At 40.6% G+C, this 18,405-nt stretch overlaps 1 protein-coding gene across 4 annotated transcripts in view; it reads right to left on the bottom strand.

Moving 5' to 3' along the window:
- SHANK2 (SH3 and multiple ankyrin repeat domains 2) overlaps positions 1–18,405 on the bottom strand; it is a 373,648-nt gene that overhangs the window by 174,649 nt on the left and 180,594 nt on the right. For all 4 annotated transcript variants that reach the window (XM_060687619.2, XM_034417321.3, XM_034417322.3 and 1 more), the window contains one exon: positions 9,683–9,758. In XM_060687619.2, coding sequence (XP_060543602.2) covers positions 9,683–9,758 — 76 coding nt within the window. The remainder of the gene's footprint in view (positions 1–9,682; positions 9,759–18,405) is intronic.

The following is an 18,405-nucleotide window of genomic DNA, read 5'->3' as shown; positions in this document are numbered from 1 at the left end:
GACTTCAAATATGATTTTCAGGGTTGGATTTAGTTCCTTCAGGCGTTCCATTTTATTTCAATTACTTGCTTACGGTACTTCTTATAAAAGTAGCATTTGTAATAATAAATGATAAAACGGAAGGGAAAACATTAAATAATGCAATGTTACTGAAAAACTCACTATTTGGGGATTTTGTATTCTTGGATATTCTAGGACAGTGATGGCTAACCTTTTTGCCATTGCGTGCCAAAAGTGGGGGGGAGCGTGGGGGGGTGTTGTGCGTGCATGTGCCCACACCCATAATTCAATGCCCCCCCTGCACCCCGAGCATGCGACCCCTCCATGCTCCCCACACATGTGCGCACAATCCCCCCATGCCCCGTTTTGGGCCTAGCAGGCCTACCTGAAGCCTCCGGAGGCAAAAATGGCCTCCCTCACCCCTCCAGGGGCTGGAAATGGCCCATTTCCCGATTTCCGGTGGGCCCAGGCCTGTTTTTCACCCTCCCCAGGTTCCAGAAGCTTTCCTGGAGGCTGGGGAGGGTGAAAACGGCTTCCCCCACCCCCCGAGAGGCCACAGGAGGCCAACTTCTGGTGGGCCCGGTAGGCCTGTTTTTCGCCCTCCCCAGGTTCCAAAAGCTTTCCTGGAGACTGGGGAGGGCGGAAACAGCCTCCACCACACTCCCCAGATGCCATCCGGAGGCCAAAAATGCCCTCCCAGAGCCTCCGCTTGAGTCCTGTACTTACCTGGCATCCAAAACAGGCTGCGTGGAGACTCCTGGGAGGGGAGGGGCAGCGTGGGCAGGGCCAGCCGAAAATCAGCTGGCCAGAGCATGCATGCACGCTGGAGCTGAGCTAGGGCAATGGGTCACGTGCCTGCAGATATGGCTCCATGTGCCACCTGTGGCAAGCGTGCACCTTTGTAACTTTGAATGCAATCTATAAGTGAGGAATACCTGTAATATTTTGCTATTACTTGCTTCCTTCTCCCATGCTCTGCTAATAAAGCAAATTAAGTTAAATAATTGTATACCTTGATATGTATTAATTTTAAGCGTGTATTTGATTTGGGACCCCCACATAACATTTCATTTCTGTTCTTAAAAATTATCCCAAAATAAAATATATTTCATATATAAAACTTTGAAAAAAATCCTTGCTAGTAGAGACCAGTGATAATTTAGCACACCAATCTATGTGACCCAATAGCTAACCAAATGTATTCAGGGAGCTCCCAACGGGGAAAAGGAGGGTCATTTTGCTTCATATTTAATCCCATGGATTGTAACGAATACATCTGTTCTAATAACTGCCACAGGTGTGGTGATTACCGTATGAACAACCATGTGAAATCCAGATTCTATTCATTTGCTCGGTATGATGTTTCTATTATTACAAAACCTTTATAGTGCAGTTTAGACACCTGGAAAGAATGAATGTGACAATTTAGTGAGGATTACAAAACTGAAGGAGAATTGTAGGTTCAGCTTCACCTTAAACACAGTTAATAGTTTCAGGCAATGGCAAATCAGACTTGGCTGCTAGGAATTATTTGAAAGTGATAAAACCGATAATCTAGCTTTTTATATAATGCAAAAGTTTTCTCCATTCATTTTATTATTTTTGTTCAACTACCACTATTAAAAAAAGTAGAGGCAATGCATTGGGGAGTTTTAACAAAATGATTATCTAAATAATACCTTTCAGTTTTCAGAAAATCTGATAGCTTAAGATCACACAGATGGCGATCATGGGATGGTTCACACACTACAAAGTCAACAAATTGGAAGCTAATGCTAACACCTTACAGATAAGTCCCATGTCAGTGATGATGTCCTTGCTATAAGCTACATACTTTAAATTATGGAATTTGTAGCCAGAAATAGTAGTAATTGTTTAGATAACTTTAAACAGAGTACACATATTCCTATATATATATATATATATATATATATATAATGTATGTATGTAGGTAGGTAGGTAAGTAGGTAGGTATGTAATATTTTAGCACTGAAAATGACATGAATGGGAAGGAAAAGGAATATCACGGTATCACAGTCAATCACAGAGTATCAGACTCATTTTCTTTTTCTATTTGTGGGTTTCCCATACAGATTTCGATAGAAAATGTAAGAATAAATGCTGGACTAGAATGTCATTTGGCTGATCATACAATGTGGTCTTTATATACCAATACCACTACTGGTATCAGGGGTGGGTTCTACTTACCTTTACTACTGGTCCGCATTGCACCTGCATGCTCTTTTGTGCATGCGCAGAAGCTTCTGCGCATGCACAGATCAACTTTGATGACATCCGGGTCAGTGGTCGGAGCCTCCCGCTGATTTTACTACCGGTTCTTGCAAACCGGTCTGAACCGGGGGCAACCCACCGATTAGTATATACCAATATTTGTCTTCCCCTTTTTCTCTCAATTCCTTGTGAAAGGATGGGATATCTAGAATCAGTAAATATACTGCAAATTATCCTAGTTTTTGAATTGTTTTATAAAAATTGAACCTTTACTGTGCGGTAGAATTTTATTTTGACCCTTCTTTTCTTCCCCTTTATATATTACTTCAATATTTCTTAATAGTTTTAAACTCTATTGTGTGTAGCACGAAGCCAAGTGAGTATCAGTTTGGCATGTGTTAAGTGTATCTTCATTTTGTGTTCTGTTTTATATAATTGTTGGTGCCCAAGGAACTGTACTCAATCATATTTTGCTCATTCTATGAAATTATACAAAATGAATTATGAACTATTATTATTTAAATACTCCAGAGATAATTAAAACAGAAACAGAATCAAGAGATGTAAGCATCTTTGAGTGCACTTTTTATATATATCATCAGCTCAATAACAACATTGCATTTTATTTATTTTTTTAAATTTATCATTTATTTAAAAAAACATAGCTGTTTTCTCTTCCTTTGTTTAATATGTTCCCTTTAGTTTTTAAACGAAGTTTTTAATGTGGACACATTTTAAGTTCTTGTTCTTTTTCTTCGATTTAATTGTGTCTGATTCTCAGAGACTGCCTGGACAAGTCGTTGCAGTTTTCCTGGCAAGATTTTTCACAACTGGTTTGCCATTGCCTGCTTCCTAAGTTCAAGAATGACTGACCCAAGGTCACCCAGATGGCATTATGCCCAAAGCAGGACTAGAACTCACAGTCTCCCAGTTTCTATCCAATTGGCTCTCATTTTTAACCTTTACAGATGTTATGTTTTCTATTTTTTCTCTCCTTTTAGTTTTTTCTTGACTTCTGATATCCCTGACTGTTTTAAGTATTCCTTGCTCAGCAACCATATTTGGGACCAGTAACTTCATCACTAAGCATCATGGTCATTAAGTGAAAAATCAAGTGACCATGACAGACTTATGCTGTCACTTCTCATTCAGTTTTAAGCAAATCATCATGGTCATTAAGTGAGGCATCATATGAACCATGATTTGTTCATTCTCCATTAACTCTGCTTGTCACAAGCCAGTTGGGAAGCTTGAAGTTAATGACTGTGGGATGTGTCAACTCATCAAAATTGCCTGTCAGATATGAACTGCCCAAATAGTGATTATTTATTTATTTATTTTATTTTATTTTTATACCGCCCTTCTCCAGCAGGACTCAGGCCAGTGAACAGCCAAGGTAAAAACATAGCATACAAGATTTAAAACAATTTAAAAAGATATTAAATAGTTTCGGCCTACAATTTAAAAACACCCCAATAAAATCAATTACGAATTAAAACCGAAAGATGGGATCAAGCCAGCCCGGCTAGATGAAATAAGTGAGTTTTAAGGGCCTGACGAAAAGTCTGGAGATCCAGGATCATATGTATCTCTGGGGGTAGGTCGTTCCAAAGGGTGGGTGCTGGTCGCCAGCCGACATTATCTGGCCGACGGCACCCTGAGGAGGCCCTCTCTGTGTAAGCGTACTGGCCGGTGGGAGGCTATTGGCGGCAGAAGGTGGTCTCGTAGATACTCAGGCCCTAAGCCATGGAGCGCTTTAAAGGTAGTCACCAACACCTTGAAGCGCATCCAGAAGACCACCGGAAACCAGTGCAGCTCGCGCAGGAGGGGTGTCACATGGGAGCACACCGTCGCTCCCATAATCCCCCACGCGGCCGCATTCTGGACCAGTTGGAGCCTCCAGGTGCACCCCAAGGGGAGCCCCATGTAGAGAGCATTGCAGTAGTCCAGGCGGGAAGTGACGAGTGCTTGAGTGACCGTGCATAAGGAGTCCCGATCCAGAAAGGGGCGCAACTGGCGTATCAGGCGAACCTGATAAAAAGCCCCCCTGGCCACGGCCGTCATATGCTCTTCTAAAGACAGCCATGTGTCTTTAGAAGACACATGGCTGCGAACCCTTTCCGTGGGGGCCAATGACTCACCCCCAATAACCAGCGATGGCACCAGCTGGCTATATCGGGACGCCGGAAGCCACAGCCACTCGGTCTTGGAGGGGTTGAGTCAGAGCCTGTTTCTCCCCATCTAGGCCCGCACGGCCTCCAGGCACTGGGACATCACTTCAAGGGCATCATTGGGGTGGCCTGGGGTGGAGATGTACAGCTGAGTGTCATCAGCGTACTGATGGAACTCCACCCCAAAGCCACGGATGATCTCACCCAGCGGCTTCACATAAATGTTGAACAGGAGGGGCGAGAGGACTGATCCCTGCGGCACGCCACAAACAAGGCACCTCGGGTTTGACCGCTGCCCCCCTGCCAACACAGATTGCAACTGGTCAGAGAGATAGGAGGAGAACCACCACAAAACGGTGCCCCCCACCCCCAACTCCTCCAACCAGCGCAACATGATACCATGGTCGATGGTATCAAAAGCCACTGAGAGATCTATCCTCTATCTGAGGACCAAGATAGAGGAGCAACCCCTACCCCGAGCCCTACCCCGAGCCCTCCAGAGATCATCCACCAACACGACCAATGCCGTTTCCGTGCTGTGCCCAGGCCTGAAGCCGGACTGGAGAGGATCTAAATAGACAGCTTCATCTAGATACTGCAGAAGCTGCTGCGCCACCACACCCTCAACAACCTTTGCGATAAAACGAAGGTTGGAGACTGGACGATAGTTAGCCAAAACAGCCGGATCCAGAGAGGGCTTCTTGAGGAGGGGCCTCACCACCGCTTCTTTCAAGGCGGCCGGCAAGACACCCTCACTCAAAGAAGCGTTAATAATCCTCTGGAGCCAGCCTTGTGTAACCTCCTGGGAAGCCAGCACCAACCAGGAGGGACACGGGTCCAATAAACATGTGGTCACGTTCAGCTGTCCCAGAATCCTGTCCATGTCCTTGGGAGCCACAGGATCAAACTCCTCCCAGATAACACTCTCAGGATCTGCCTCAATCATCCCCTCTGAACTTACCCAGTCAGAGGCCAAGCCTTCCCGAATCTGAGCGATTTTATCATTCAGATACTGCAAAAAAATCCTCAGCTCGATCCTGCAAGGGATCATCCCGCGCTCCCAGATGGAGGAGGGAGCGGGTCACCCTAAACAGGATGGCTGGGTGGTTATCTGCTGATGCGATAAGAGCGGAAAAATAGCTAGATTTTGCCACTTTTATCGCCACTAGGTAAGTCTTAATATGAGACCTCACCAGTGTTCAGGCAGATTCAGAATGGCTGGTCCTCCAACCACTCTCCAGGTGTCTTTTCCCTCAGCTCTTCAGAGAACCAAGGAGCTAGGTGAGTTCACTGCCGGGTCAGAGACCGCAAAGGCACGACGCGGTCCAAAGCCCCAGCGGCCGCACTATCCCAGGCAGCCACCAAGTCTTCAGCCAAGTCATGAGCCAGAGTCTCAGGAAATGGCCCAAGCTCCATCTGGAACCTATCAGGATCCATCAGGCGCCTGGGGCGGAACCACCTAATCGGTCCCACCTCCCTGCGGCGGGGTGTAGCGGTTAGAAAGTCAAGTCGAAGGAGCAAGTGATACGACCATGACAAGGGTTCAATGACTATATCCCCTGTATCAAGGCCACTCGACCACTGACCAGAGACAAAAACTAAGTCCAGAGTGTGCCCCCCCATGTGAGTAGGGTCATGAATTAACTGAGTCAGGTCCATGGCCGTCATGGAAGTCATGAACTCCGAGCCACCTCAGACGTTTCACCAATGGATGACAGGTTAAAATCCCTCATGCCAAAAGCCTGGGCGTATCGACCGCCACCCCGGCTATGATGTTGAGCAGCTCGGGCAGGGCCATTGCCACGTGGCAGGGAGCCAGGTACGTGATCAACAGGCCCATCTGCACCCCACGACCCCACTTCACAAAAAGGGACTCACATCCGACTATCTGCTGTACAGTGGTCTCCCTCGGATCATGACCTTCCTTTATAATAACCGCCACCCCCCCCACCCTACCCTGTGCTCTCAGCTGATGGAATGCATGGAAGCCTGGTGGGCACATATCCACGAGGGGAACCCCTCCCTCCTAGCCCAACCAGGTCTCCGTAATACCTGCCAGGTCCACTCCCCTCTCCTGAATAAGATCGCAAATGAGGGAGGCTTTATTTACCATGGACTGGCATTGCACAACAACAGCCGAAGGCTTGGGCCCTGAGAGTCTGTGCAACCTGGGGAACGAGAAGAGCTTTGGGGACCGGGCATGCCACCACTCGAAAATAGCGAGTGCGCACCCCCACCACATGATATGGCCCCCTGTTCCCACCATATCTGCCCTTCCCACTCAGCGTATTGATAGAAAAGCCCTCAGCAGAGTGAACTCTAATGCCCCCCTTACCCCAGGAATCCGCACCCCCCATGGCACAACTGGCAGCCGGACCAGCCCCCTCCCCCCGTGGGTTATCCCCCAAACCCACACAACCCTCCCCCCCCAGAACCCCTTAAAAGTCTATCTAAAAATTTCCCCAAAAACCCCCTCAATCCCCTTTTTGTGACATGCCACCTCTCGGGGTTCCAAAACCCGTCATAAAGGTAGGCCCTCGATAGATTACATTAGTGTTACATGCTGCCATGGTTATAAATGCATGTATTGGTTGTAAAACATTTTTTTACACTGCCATAATTTTGAACTGTTAGTAAATGAAATAGTTAGTAAGTGAGAATTAACTACTAGACCATCCAACTCACCATTATCTATACTGGTCAATTTCTTCCATTCTCTACTGAGTATTTTTTGCCATTTCTAATCTGTTCCTTTAAGGATAAGATATATCCAAATCTATCTATGCATATAGACAAATACCATGTTTCCCCGACATGCACCCAATATAAGCCCTACCCCCCCTAATTAAGACCCCGCCCACTCCAGGATACACAGGTAAAAATTAAGCTAGGGTGGGGATGTGGGAGGGTGGTGCTACCCTATTACTTACCTTCGGACAGTTGCAGCCAGGCCTCGCACACCCTGACACCTGCCTTGCTGGGCCATTTCTTCTGCAGCCGGCAAGGCTGGCAATGCTTTCCTGAAGGCCTCTGCAGCCAATAACAGAGCTTCAAATCGATCTGGAGCTCTGTTACTGGTGGCAGAGGCCTTCAGGAAAGCCTTGCCGGCCTTGCTGGCTGCAGAAGAAATCACTGAAGGCCTTTGACAATGAAAAGGAGGCTGGGGGCAACACGTGCAAGTGAGGTGAAATCAGTGAGCAACATCCCCCCCTGAAAATAAGACCTGGTGCCTTTTTTGGTGGCAAAAAATATATAACACAGGGAAACATAGTACATAGCAACATCTAATGTCAGCAAGCAGACTAATCTGCTCCATCATTGTCCATCTTATGCACCCCTAAAACCAGGGGTGCATAAACCACCCCAAAGGTTTCCTCCTTTGGGGATACTTTGGGAAAGGGATGGAAAAGCAAGGAACTCAGTCCAACCTTCTATAGAGGCAGAGAAACTTTAGCTTTCAAGATGTAGCTGAACCATACATCTCAGCAGCCGAGACAGCATGATTGAACAGAAATTGGCAGCTGTAGCATAACAGCAACTATTGACCTTATCCTAATTAAAATGCTGCCGACATATTATCTATACTCGCTATTATTTTCTCCTGTGCATATCATGCTGTACTTAGCAAAGAAATACCCTGCCATTTTATTATACACCATTCTAGTTTCAAACTGCTCTAAAATAGGTTCAGAGTAAACAGTTTGTTAAGTTTTTTTTATATTTATATAAAATATGCAAAATGTATTCTCTTTTCCAAGTGTACATATGGCATTTACATGCTAATATTACTGAAGAAAGAGAATAAGACTATAGATACAAACCACCCGCTTCGAACAAATTATGCCATGGAAGTTGCACATTGAAACTGAACTGCACATGCAATTATAACTTTAGACTAATGGCAGGTTATTAAAACACCTCCATTAATGTATGCAATTCACTGAAATCTATCTATAAATACTTAAGCTAGAAAATGGGTAGAAGTATTTCAGGCTGCAACCAATTGCAAATCCACAAGCACCCTAAAATTGTATACCTCTGTCTTCATACTATCTCTTCAAAACCAGTTCAAATTCTATTCTTGAATATGTCATATGATTTCTGTAATAGAGTTGTCAAAGTCTGGAATGCTCTACCTGATTCAGTTGTTTCAGCTACAAATTTTCACAGTTTCAGTCACAAATTGACTTCCATAGACCTTACATCATACTTAAGTGGTCAGTAGAGTGGGCGTGCATAAGTACACTAACGTGCCTATCGTCCCTGTCATCGTATTTTTATTTTTATTCTCGTTCTCATTTTTGTTTGACAAATTCTAATACATATATACATACATACATACATACATACATACATACATACATACATACATACAACGGGGATCCAACCTTCAGGACATGAACCGGTACCATTCCGTGGCCTATTAGGAACCAGGCAGTGGTGGGATTCAAGTAATTTAACAACCAGTTCTCTGCTCTAATGGTTTCTTCCAACAACCAATTTGCCAAACTGCTGAGCAAGTTAATAACCAGTTCTCCCAAAGTGGTGCGAACTGGCTGAATCCCACCACTTGAACCGGGCTACACAAATAGCAGGCGAGCAAGCAAAGCTCATCTGCGCATGTACAGGATATAGGTTGCACATGAAACCACCTCCACACTCCCGGTCTGTGGAGAAATTGTCTTCCACAAAACCCAACTCAAAGATAAGTATAGAAGTTTAAGAAATAGCAAGCCACCATTTTAAACAAAAATTAACAGAATGCCCCCAAAACAAGTTTTCCAAAACTACATTAAAAAGATGACATGTTATACGGCATTAGAATTTAACTCCAGAATTGATGGGAAGAATAAAAAAGGGGATAATTTTTGAAGGTGTTCTTTGATTAGATAAATAATGTTGTAGGTTCTACACTTCAACAATCATAAGGACTATCTATAGGCAATTATTAATTTTTCATTCATAAGAGAATTCCAGGAACATTGCATCTGTGGATAAATTAACTGGCCTGCTGAAGTAAGAGAAACTATGCACTATTAAAATGTATTGAAACACAGGCTGTGATGGCATCATCCTTTGTTCATTCTGGGAAGACATTTGGTGCTTCTCTATCCTAGCAAAAGATGCCATTTAACCAATAAATGGGTTTATAAATGGGGAGTGAAAAACACATACTGCTTTAAGAGTTTTGAAGATAAAGTCTACATATGAAAAGTTTACTTTTTAAGTATTGAAAAAATATACAATTTACATTATGAAATAAAATAAAAGCATCTTACCTTGAAGCATCAAAGCTGTCATATGATCCAACAGTATAATGTCTAAACAATTTCTTTGTTCTATCTGCTCGAGTTTCTGTTCAAAATGAAGATAGAGTATTCTTATTAAACATATTCTATGTCCAGAAAGATAATTCTCTTTTAAATTAACCTGAAATGGGTCAATAATTACTATAAATAATCAGGACTTAGTTTCAACATTTACTGATACTAATTTAGGACATAATTTCTTATTTACAACATGTATATACAAGAATTTAAGAAGCAGAACCTTTGGGCTATGGGCTAATTACCCCATGATAACTACATATTTATCCCACAAAGAGTACAAATAGTTCTTGTTCTCTTTTTCAAACTCTACATTGTTCATTATAAGTGTTAATACACAATGTATCTCAATAACCTTACCAGAAATTTATTGTAGTCATACATTGTATTGTACATCGTATTAACAGAGTAACAAAGTTGGGAGGGACCTTGGAAGTCTTCTAGTCCCGTGATGGTGAAACTATAGCACACAGAGCCATATCGGTGGACACGTAAGCTCAGCTCCGGTGCACATGCACGTGCCGGCCAGCTGATTTTCGGGTCTTCTGGGCCCACTGGAAGTCGGAAAACAGGCCATTTCCAGCCTCTGGAGGGCCTCCGGGGGATGGGAAAGGCCATTTTCACCCTCCCCAGGCTCTAAGAAAGGCTCTGGAGCCTGGGGAGGGCAAAAAATGGGCCTATCGAGCCCACCGTGCCATCATGTGCCAAAAACGGGGGAAGCACGGGGGGGTCACACACACATGTGCAGGGGCGGGGCACATAGAATTATAGGTGTGGGGGCGCCGTGGTGATTCAGTTGGGGAAATGGTGGGGCTCTTACGAGCCCTGCAAAACCCCCAACTGTCGAGCCACTGCCGACAGGTCTGCGGACCTACCCTGTCCTGAAGGGACAGGAGAAGAGAGAGGGACCCCTTGGATGGCCGAGAGGAACGGGCAAGTTCCTCGGAGCCGGAGGAAGCCCTCTGAGCCAGCGGCGGGGGAGCGGCAGCCATAGTGGCTGTCTCGAAGCCCAGACCAACCAGAGAAAGCACTGTGCTGGAGGAAGAAGGAAGAGAGAGAGCGAGGTGTTCAGATGCCGGGTAAGCGAGATCAAACCCAGGCGGGAACAGTGCTTAAACTGTGGATATTTACAAGTGTGTCCCAGCTTTAATTAGCGGCTACAGTGTATTGGGACAAGAAGATCTGCAAAATACTTTTTAAAAGGGAAAGACCCACTAAAGAATTATGGATTTTATTGTCTGACTTGGAATGACTGCCTTTCTGGAAAGTTATAAAACTTTGAAAATTGTTTTTTTAAAAACGGGAATGGATTTCTCTTGGAAGAGAGAAAGAGGGAAGAGGCGATAAATAGGACTTTTCTAAAACAAAGGGAAAAGACAAGCAGATAGTTTTGCAATACACAAAATGGAGACTGTGACGAAGTGAAAGTGTAATTGTGGATTGCTAGTAGTTTGGAAGAGAAACTATGTGTCTTGTTATTTTAACTGGATTACTGTGGCAACAAATAAGGAGCTTTGACTCTGGAGACACTCAATCTGTCTATTGGAAGCATTATTGATGGAAAGAAAGATGAAATAAAATGGAATAACTATAATTGAATTAACAGGCGCAGCAAGAAAAGAAAAAGAAGGCGTGGCACCAAAAGACAAGATGATGATATTATATATGGAATGATACAAAAGAACTAAACTTGATAGAACTTTTAACTTTGATAATATTGAAATTGAAAAGGAACAATTTTGGACAGATTGGACAAAGATTAAATGAAATATAGTAGGTTGCAAGATAAGAAAAGTAACATAGTTTGATTAAAATGGAAATGTAACTCCTAATGCATATTTGAAGTTTGAATATTGATATGAGGTATTATACCTCTTTTTTTCTCTTCCCTTTGCTATTTTTCGGATCTTTTTCTTTCTTTTGTTACTTTCTTTTTTCCTCTATTTCTATGTTCCCTCTTTCTTCCCTTTCTGCTTTTGTTTTTTTTTCTTTTTTACTCTTTATTTCTATTCATTCTAAATTGGACTATATAAATATATATATTTGATCATGAAATAAGACTACCAATGATTGAAGGGAATATGTTTTTTTAAAAAAAATGTTCTAAATGCTTAAATGAATCTTTGAGTTTTAAAATAAATATTAAGAGAGATGATTTTAAAGGGAATTTATAACCCAGGAGAAAATATGTGACAAGATATGTGTTAAAATTTATGCTGAGTCAAAACTGAGGGATTGTGTTGAAAAAGCAATCTATGCAATATGATATGAATTAGTTAAAATAAAATAGCTAAAATAACAGATTTAGGTGTGGAGGATAATATGCTGGTAAATAAGCATAATAAATATGTACATCTCCATCCCAGGCCATCCCAACGATGCCCTTGAAGTGATGTCCCAGTGCCTGGAGGCCGTGCGGACCTGGATGGGGAGAAACAGGCTCTGACTCAACCCTTCCAAGACCGAGTGGCTGTGACTTCCGGCGTCCCGATATAGCCAGCTGGTGCCATTGCTGGCTATTGGGGATGAGTTATTGGCCTCCACGGATAGGGCTCGCAACTTGGGCGTCCTCCTGGATGCACGGCTGTCTTTAGAAGAGCATATGACGGCCGTGGCCAGGGGGGCTTTTTATCAGGTCCGCCTGATTCGCCAGTTGCATCCCTTTCTGGATCGGGATTCCTTACGCACAGTCACTCAGGCACTCGTCACTTCCCGCCTGGACTACTGCAATGGGGCTCCCCTTGAGGAGTACCCGGAGGCTCCAACTGGTGCAGAATGCGGCCGTGCGGGGGATTATGGGAGTGAGGGGTCGCTCCCATGTGACACCTCTCCTGCATGAGATGCATTGGCTTCCAGTGGTCTTCCGGGTGCGCTTCAAGGTGTTGGTTACCACCTTTAAAGCGCTCCATGGCATAGGACCTGGGTATTTGCGGGACTGCCTTCTGCCGCCGATAGCCTCCCACCGACCAGTACGCTCCCACGGAGAGGGACTCCTCAGGGTGCCATCGGCCAGGCAATGTTGGCTGGCGACCCCCAGGGGGAGGGCCTTCTCTGTGGCAGCTCCCGCCCTCTGGAACGATTTGCCCCCAGAGATAAGAAGGATATCGGATCTCCGGGTCTTTCGCCATGCCCTGAAAACTCTTCTTTTGCAGCAAGCAGGGCTGGCGTGACCCGCGCCCCCTTTTTTAGTTTTTAATGGTTATTAATTGTTTAGTTTTAATCTGTTAATGGGTTTTAATTCGCATTGTTTTAATTCGGGCCAAAGTATATAATTCTTTTAATTAATTTTAAATTTTGTATTGTTATGTATTTTAGTTTTGGCTGTGCACCGCCCTGAGTCCACTAGGAGAAGGGCGGTATATAAATTGAATAAATAATAATAATAATAATAATAATAATAATAATAATAATAATAATAATAATAATAATAATAATAATAATAATTTGCCAGCCAAATAAGAGAAGGAGACTCGGAGGAGAATATGCTGGAAATCAGCCAAAATAAAACATGCTGGAAATCAGCCAAATAATAGTGGGAGGTTTGGAGGAGATTATGCTGGAAATCAGCCAAAACATAATATGCTGGAAATCAGCGAATAACAGGTGGAGGTATGGAGGTGACTATGCTGGAAATCAGCCAAAATAAAGCATGCTGGAAATCAGCCAAACAAAAACTGGAGGTATGGAGGAGAATATGCTGTTAATCAGCCAAACAATAATATGCTGGAAATCAGCCACAATAGGAGGAGATATGGAGGAGGATATGGATTTTGAGATAAATTTGAGTAATATGAAATATGTAAAATTAAAGGCAAATTGATAAGGATTTACAGTTTAAAGACCTGATGAAGGGGTCAAGAGATTAAGAAATATGGATTGAATTTTGATTTAAAAATTGAAATAAAAAATAGAGCTGTAGTTAAATTGAAATTAAGATGTGTGGTGAGAAATTATAAGGTAAATAATTAGATTAAGAGATTAGAATATTTTTCTTTTTTTTAATGTTTTAATATTGATGTTAAAAGGTGTAATGAAGAGAGCTTGGAAAAGAATCAGAAATAATTGAACTTACAAATGAGTATAACAATGAATTAAATGTGTATTTGGAAATTAAATTGATGGTGATATAATAGAATGGTTCTGATCAAGATATTAGAATTTATGACTAAAAAATTCTCTACGTTTTGATTATTAATTTTAAAAGATATAATGAGAAATTGTGAATGGAGTTTTTTAAAATGTAAGCAATTGTACCTATCTATGACCGGATCGAGACTTCGCTCTTGAAAGAGATATATTTTATTTGTTATGTTGGAAAAAATGAAAAATATTTTGCAAACAAACAAAAAAAGAATTATGGGTGTGGGCACATGTATGTACGACCCCCCCGCGCTCCCCCGCTTTTGGCACACAATGGCAAAAAGATTAGCCATCACTGTTCTAGTCCAACCTCCTGCTCAAGCAGGAAAATTCTATACCATTTCAGACAAATGGTTATCCAATCTCTTCTTAAGAATCTCCAATATTGGAGCACCCATAAAGGTTTCCAGAGCAGTATTTAATATAATTTCTGAAAATATGTTAAAATTAAGCATTACCAAAAGTGGTATCCTTTAGAAAGAACCATATAACTTTACTAACTTCTCAAACTATCTCAGTAATTTTTTAAAAGCTTGAACTGTAGGTTTGGCCTATAACAGATACAACACACTTGAAGCTTTAACTACTGTATAATCTACATGTTGACGATTTATCTAGCAATAACATTTCAGTATATTCTATCAACTCTGCCAGTGTTTGGGTTGAACAGGCTGCTTGTAGGCTTATTTGCAAAAATTTGCTCAATGAAGAAAACCACAGAAGATCCAAGAAAAACCTCCAACTTTCTAAAATCATTTTTGTCTGCTTCCAAAGATATTTTTAATCCAAAATCTGGATACTCTTTATGACCCATAGTGTCATAAATAAAAGACACTAAATTAAAGATTTAATACTTCTTGTCTCTACATGTTTAAGGAAGGATATTTTTTTTTCAGCTTTTATGATTCATTAAAGCAGTTGATGCTCATTTATAAATTACAAGTATATAATAGAAATGCATCATTACCATCATCCTTAGCTGAAATCTAATATCACACAAATGAGAGAAACTGAAAAAGGTTTTAAAGATATTTTGTGGGAATTAAAGTACATAAAATCCAGGCATTAAAGACTTGTAAAAAAAAATAGTCTGGACTCAAATACATATATTAATTTAGGGCATTTTAAAGCCCTAAATTTGTTGGGGCTGATGAAAAAAACAATTAGAAAAACTGCATGGAACTCTATTCTTGTATACGATAATGGCAGCAAGACTTTTATATCATGGAAATATATAATAATACCCTCAATGGAAAAATGGTTGGTAAAGTTGATGGAGTTGGCTGATAACAAAATTGATAACCTTGATTAAATATTAATGCTAATTGGAAACCCTTTTGGACTTTTTCTGTGAAAGAGAAAAAAACCTGAAATTTTATATATATGTAAATTTGATTATTGATAATACTAAGAAACTATTTAAAAACGGATGTTATGCTGTTACTGTAGAGTAAGAGTTTAAGGTAAGTTTCATGTATAAGTCATTCCTTTTTTGTATTTCTATTTTTCTGCATTCTGCTCTCTCTTTATTCTTTTTTCTCTTTCTTGATCACTAGGTTTTTTTTTCTTTTCATTATAAAATTTAATAAATGTATTTTTAAAAATTGAACTATTTAGAATCAGTTGAAATAAGGCATTCTAAAAAGATGCATCTATGCGTAGGTTCCATCATTGTGAGCAAGAGAGAAAACCCCTAAGTCAGGCTTTTGGAAGGGAGGAGTGGGGAGAGTTCTTGAAGAAAACACTTGCCAAGGTAATTCTGAACTGATTGTAGTGGAGTTTGCCATGAGTTGTTATAATGCAAAGAAAACATTAAGTCTAATTTTTCAGGTGAATATTAAAAAAAAAATCCAGCATATTCGCTCTGACAGTGCCTGTAAACTCCAAAATTATAGATTCTTTAGAAAAGTCAGCTGTAGGGACAAATTGGTTTCTATAGGTATGTTCTCAGAGTTCTATTATTGTACTGAAAGTGGGTGGGAGGAAATGCAAAATGTGCAAGTGACAAGCTTTATACCATGTCAGCTATCAAAAAGTTTGCAAAGCAAAATTGTATTGCAATAATTGATACATCTAAGTGTGTTTACAGGAAATATAAATTACTGGGAGAAACAAGATAATCCAATGGGCAAGGTAATAATATATATTGTTTAGGATCATTATACAGTGGGAGATTTTTTTATTCAATAGAGAGAAAAATATATAATCTCTCCCTAGTAAAAAGAGGACCCAATGAGAAAAGGCACATAAATTTACTTATATCCCATATACTAATCCATGAATAGTTATCAGGTTTTGGCCTGAGATCTTAAAGAAACAGAAGAACTAAACACATCTTTTAAAAAAAAAAAAAAAACAAATACAGAAATATCACACATTTTATAAAGTGAATGTAATCCTGTCCACCAGAATGTAAATCAGATAAATAATAATAGCTTCTCTCTTAACAGGCTGTAAAAAGAACACTATTTAATACTGCAACCTAAAGACGCGCCTTTTATCGTGTCAGGTAGTGATTATAGAAGTTGGAGTTCAACCCATTTGAAAAGCTGGAATGTTCTTATTAAAACAATCTACAACCAAGACTGAGACACACTTTTCTTCAGTATACCTTCCCCCTTTCTTAGCAGCAATTTGGACATTTTTAAACCATGTTGAGATTCAAAACACAATGCTTCATGCAGAGGATCACAACTGAGTGTCTGTAGAGGGTTCACAACATTTTTTTAAAAAGCTCATTTCTTGTTAATCACACATTGAGGTCAGTCAATTAACAATTCCAGAAAAATGGTGTTTGTAGAAAATCAGCATCAAAAATAGTCAAAGCTGTATAATTTTATGGAAACATTTAAGAAAACAGGAACACTTTGGGTTGTTTGCTTTTTTGTTTCTACTCTTAAGCTGTAGTTTATTTTAGCAGCTATACATTCGTCACCAAGGAAACTATTGTGGGCTATGTTTGATTAGATATGTTGCCAGACTTATAGGCAACATTTAGTGGTTTGCAAATATTGAATCTATAAATTACAGAAGTATAACAACTACAAAATCAATAGCTGTTGGCCTTATATCATGATCTTTATTATTATTTTTGTTTCCATGGGTGTCGTAAATATTTGGGGGTGGGGTGGGGAAATGAACAGGATAAATTCAGGGGGTAATTATATTATACACAGATTAATTACAGATAGAACTATAAGAATATATGTATGGGTGCGCGTGCATATGCACACACACAATTGTGAGAGTAACATTTGTTAAGAACATAGAAAAACCAATTAATTAAAATGATTAACAACCCACAACAGATGGACAAGGGCTAGAATACCAATCTGTAATGGAGATCAGGGTGGATAAAAATCAATGATTTTTTTAAAAAAATCAAAAAAATCAGATTTTTTTATTTTTTTTATTTTTATCGAATTTATTTTAATAAAAAACTTTTGGGGTAAAAATCTATCGTAAGATAGTTTTCTATTTAAGATACATAAATAATTTAGTTTATTCAGCATGAAATGGAGCTTAGTTATGTAGCATGAAGCTGTATATTCTGCAACACTGGGACTATCGGTGAGTCAACAGTGGGTCAAAGGAGTAGCAGAGATGACAGTTGCTCTTTAAAAATTATGATTTAAATCGAGTTGATTTAAATCAAGCCTTTTTACTAGTGATTTAAATCATGATTTAAATTGTGATTTAAATCAACTCGATTTAAATCAAATCCACCCTGATGGAGATATAGGAATTGTTAGTTAATTTTAATTGTTCTTTCTATGTAAAACATGGGGCAATATTTAAAATTAAGTTTTTTCTATGGCTATAGAAACATCCTGATTTACGTAGGAAAAACCCTGGCTGAAACAATAATGCACATATAGACCTACGAAAAAAGAACAGAATATATACGTGTGTGTGTGTGTGTGTGTGTGTGTGTGTGTGTGTGTGTATAGGTCTTTGGTTATTCAGGTTTTCTCCCACATAAAATTTCATTTCATTTCATTTTCATTTTATTTGATTTATATACCGCCCTACTCCCGAAGGACTCAGGGCGTGAACAGCCACAAGATAAAACACCTAAATACAAAATTTAAAAGTAAAGTAAAACCAAATTAAACAATTTGGCCCAAGACAGATTTAAAACACCCCAATAATTTAAAACAGATTAAAATTTACATTTTAAAAAGGGAAAAAAGGGAAAAGATTAGAAATTTGGAAGTGTCTTGGCGACATTTCAACAAAGTCTCATTCGTCATCTTCAGGCTGGTGTTTTCGGCTTCATGCTTCTAGGAGCAATGTGTGAGTGCAGCTGTTTCTTCCTTTTAACTGCCAGTGGGGGTGTGAACTGATTGGGTGGGAACTTGGCTGTGTTCTGATTGGATGGGGGGTTGGCTGTGCTCTGATTGGCTGGGGAAGTGTTCTGTTTGGGTGGGGGCTTGGTTGTGCTAGGGTTAGTCTGAGTTGCAGGGGGATTTGAGCTGGTGAGCTGTGTTGCTGTTGTTTGGCTTCGCGTTCGTGGTCGTGCCACATCTTCATGA

Source organism: Pantherophis guttatus, chromosome 1, assembly GCF_059756535.1.
Source record: "Pantherophis guttatus breed Tessera chromosome 1, ASM5975653v1, whole genome shotgun sequence".
NCBI classification, from domain to species: Eukaryota; Metazoa; Chordata; class Lepidosauria; order Squamata; family Colubridae; genus Pantherophis; species Pantherophis guttatus.
This window is presented reverse-complemented; position numbering and strand designations above follow the sequence as displayed.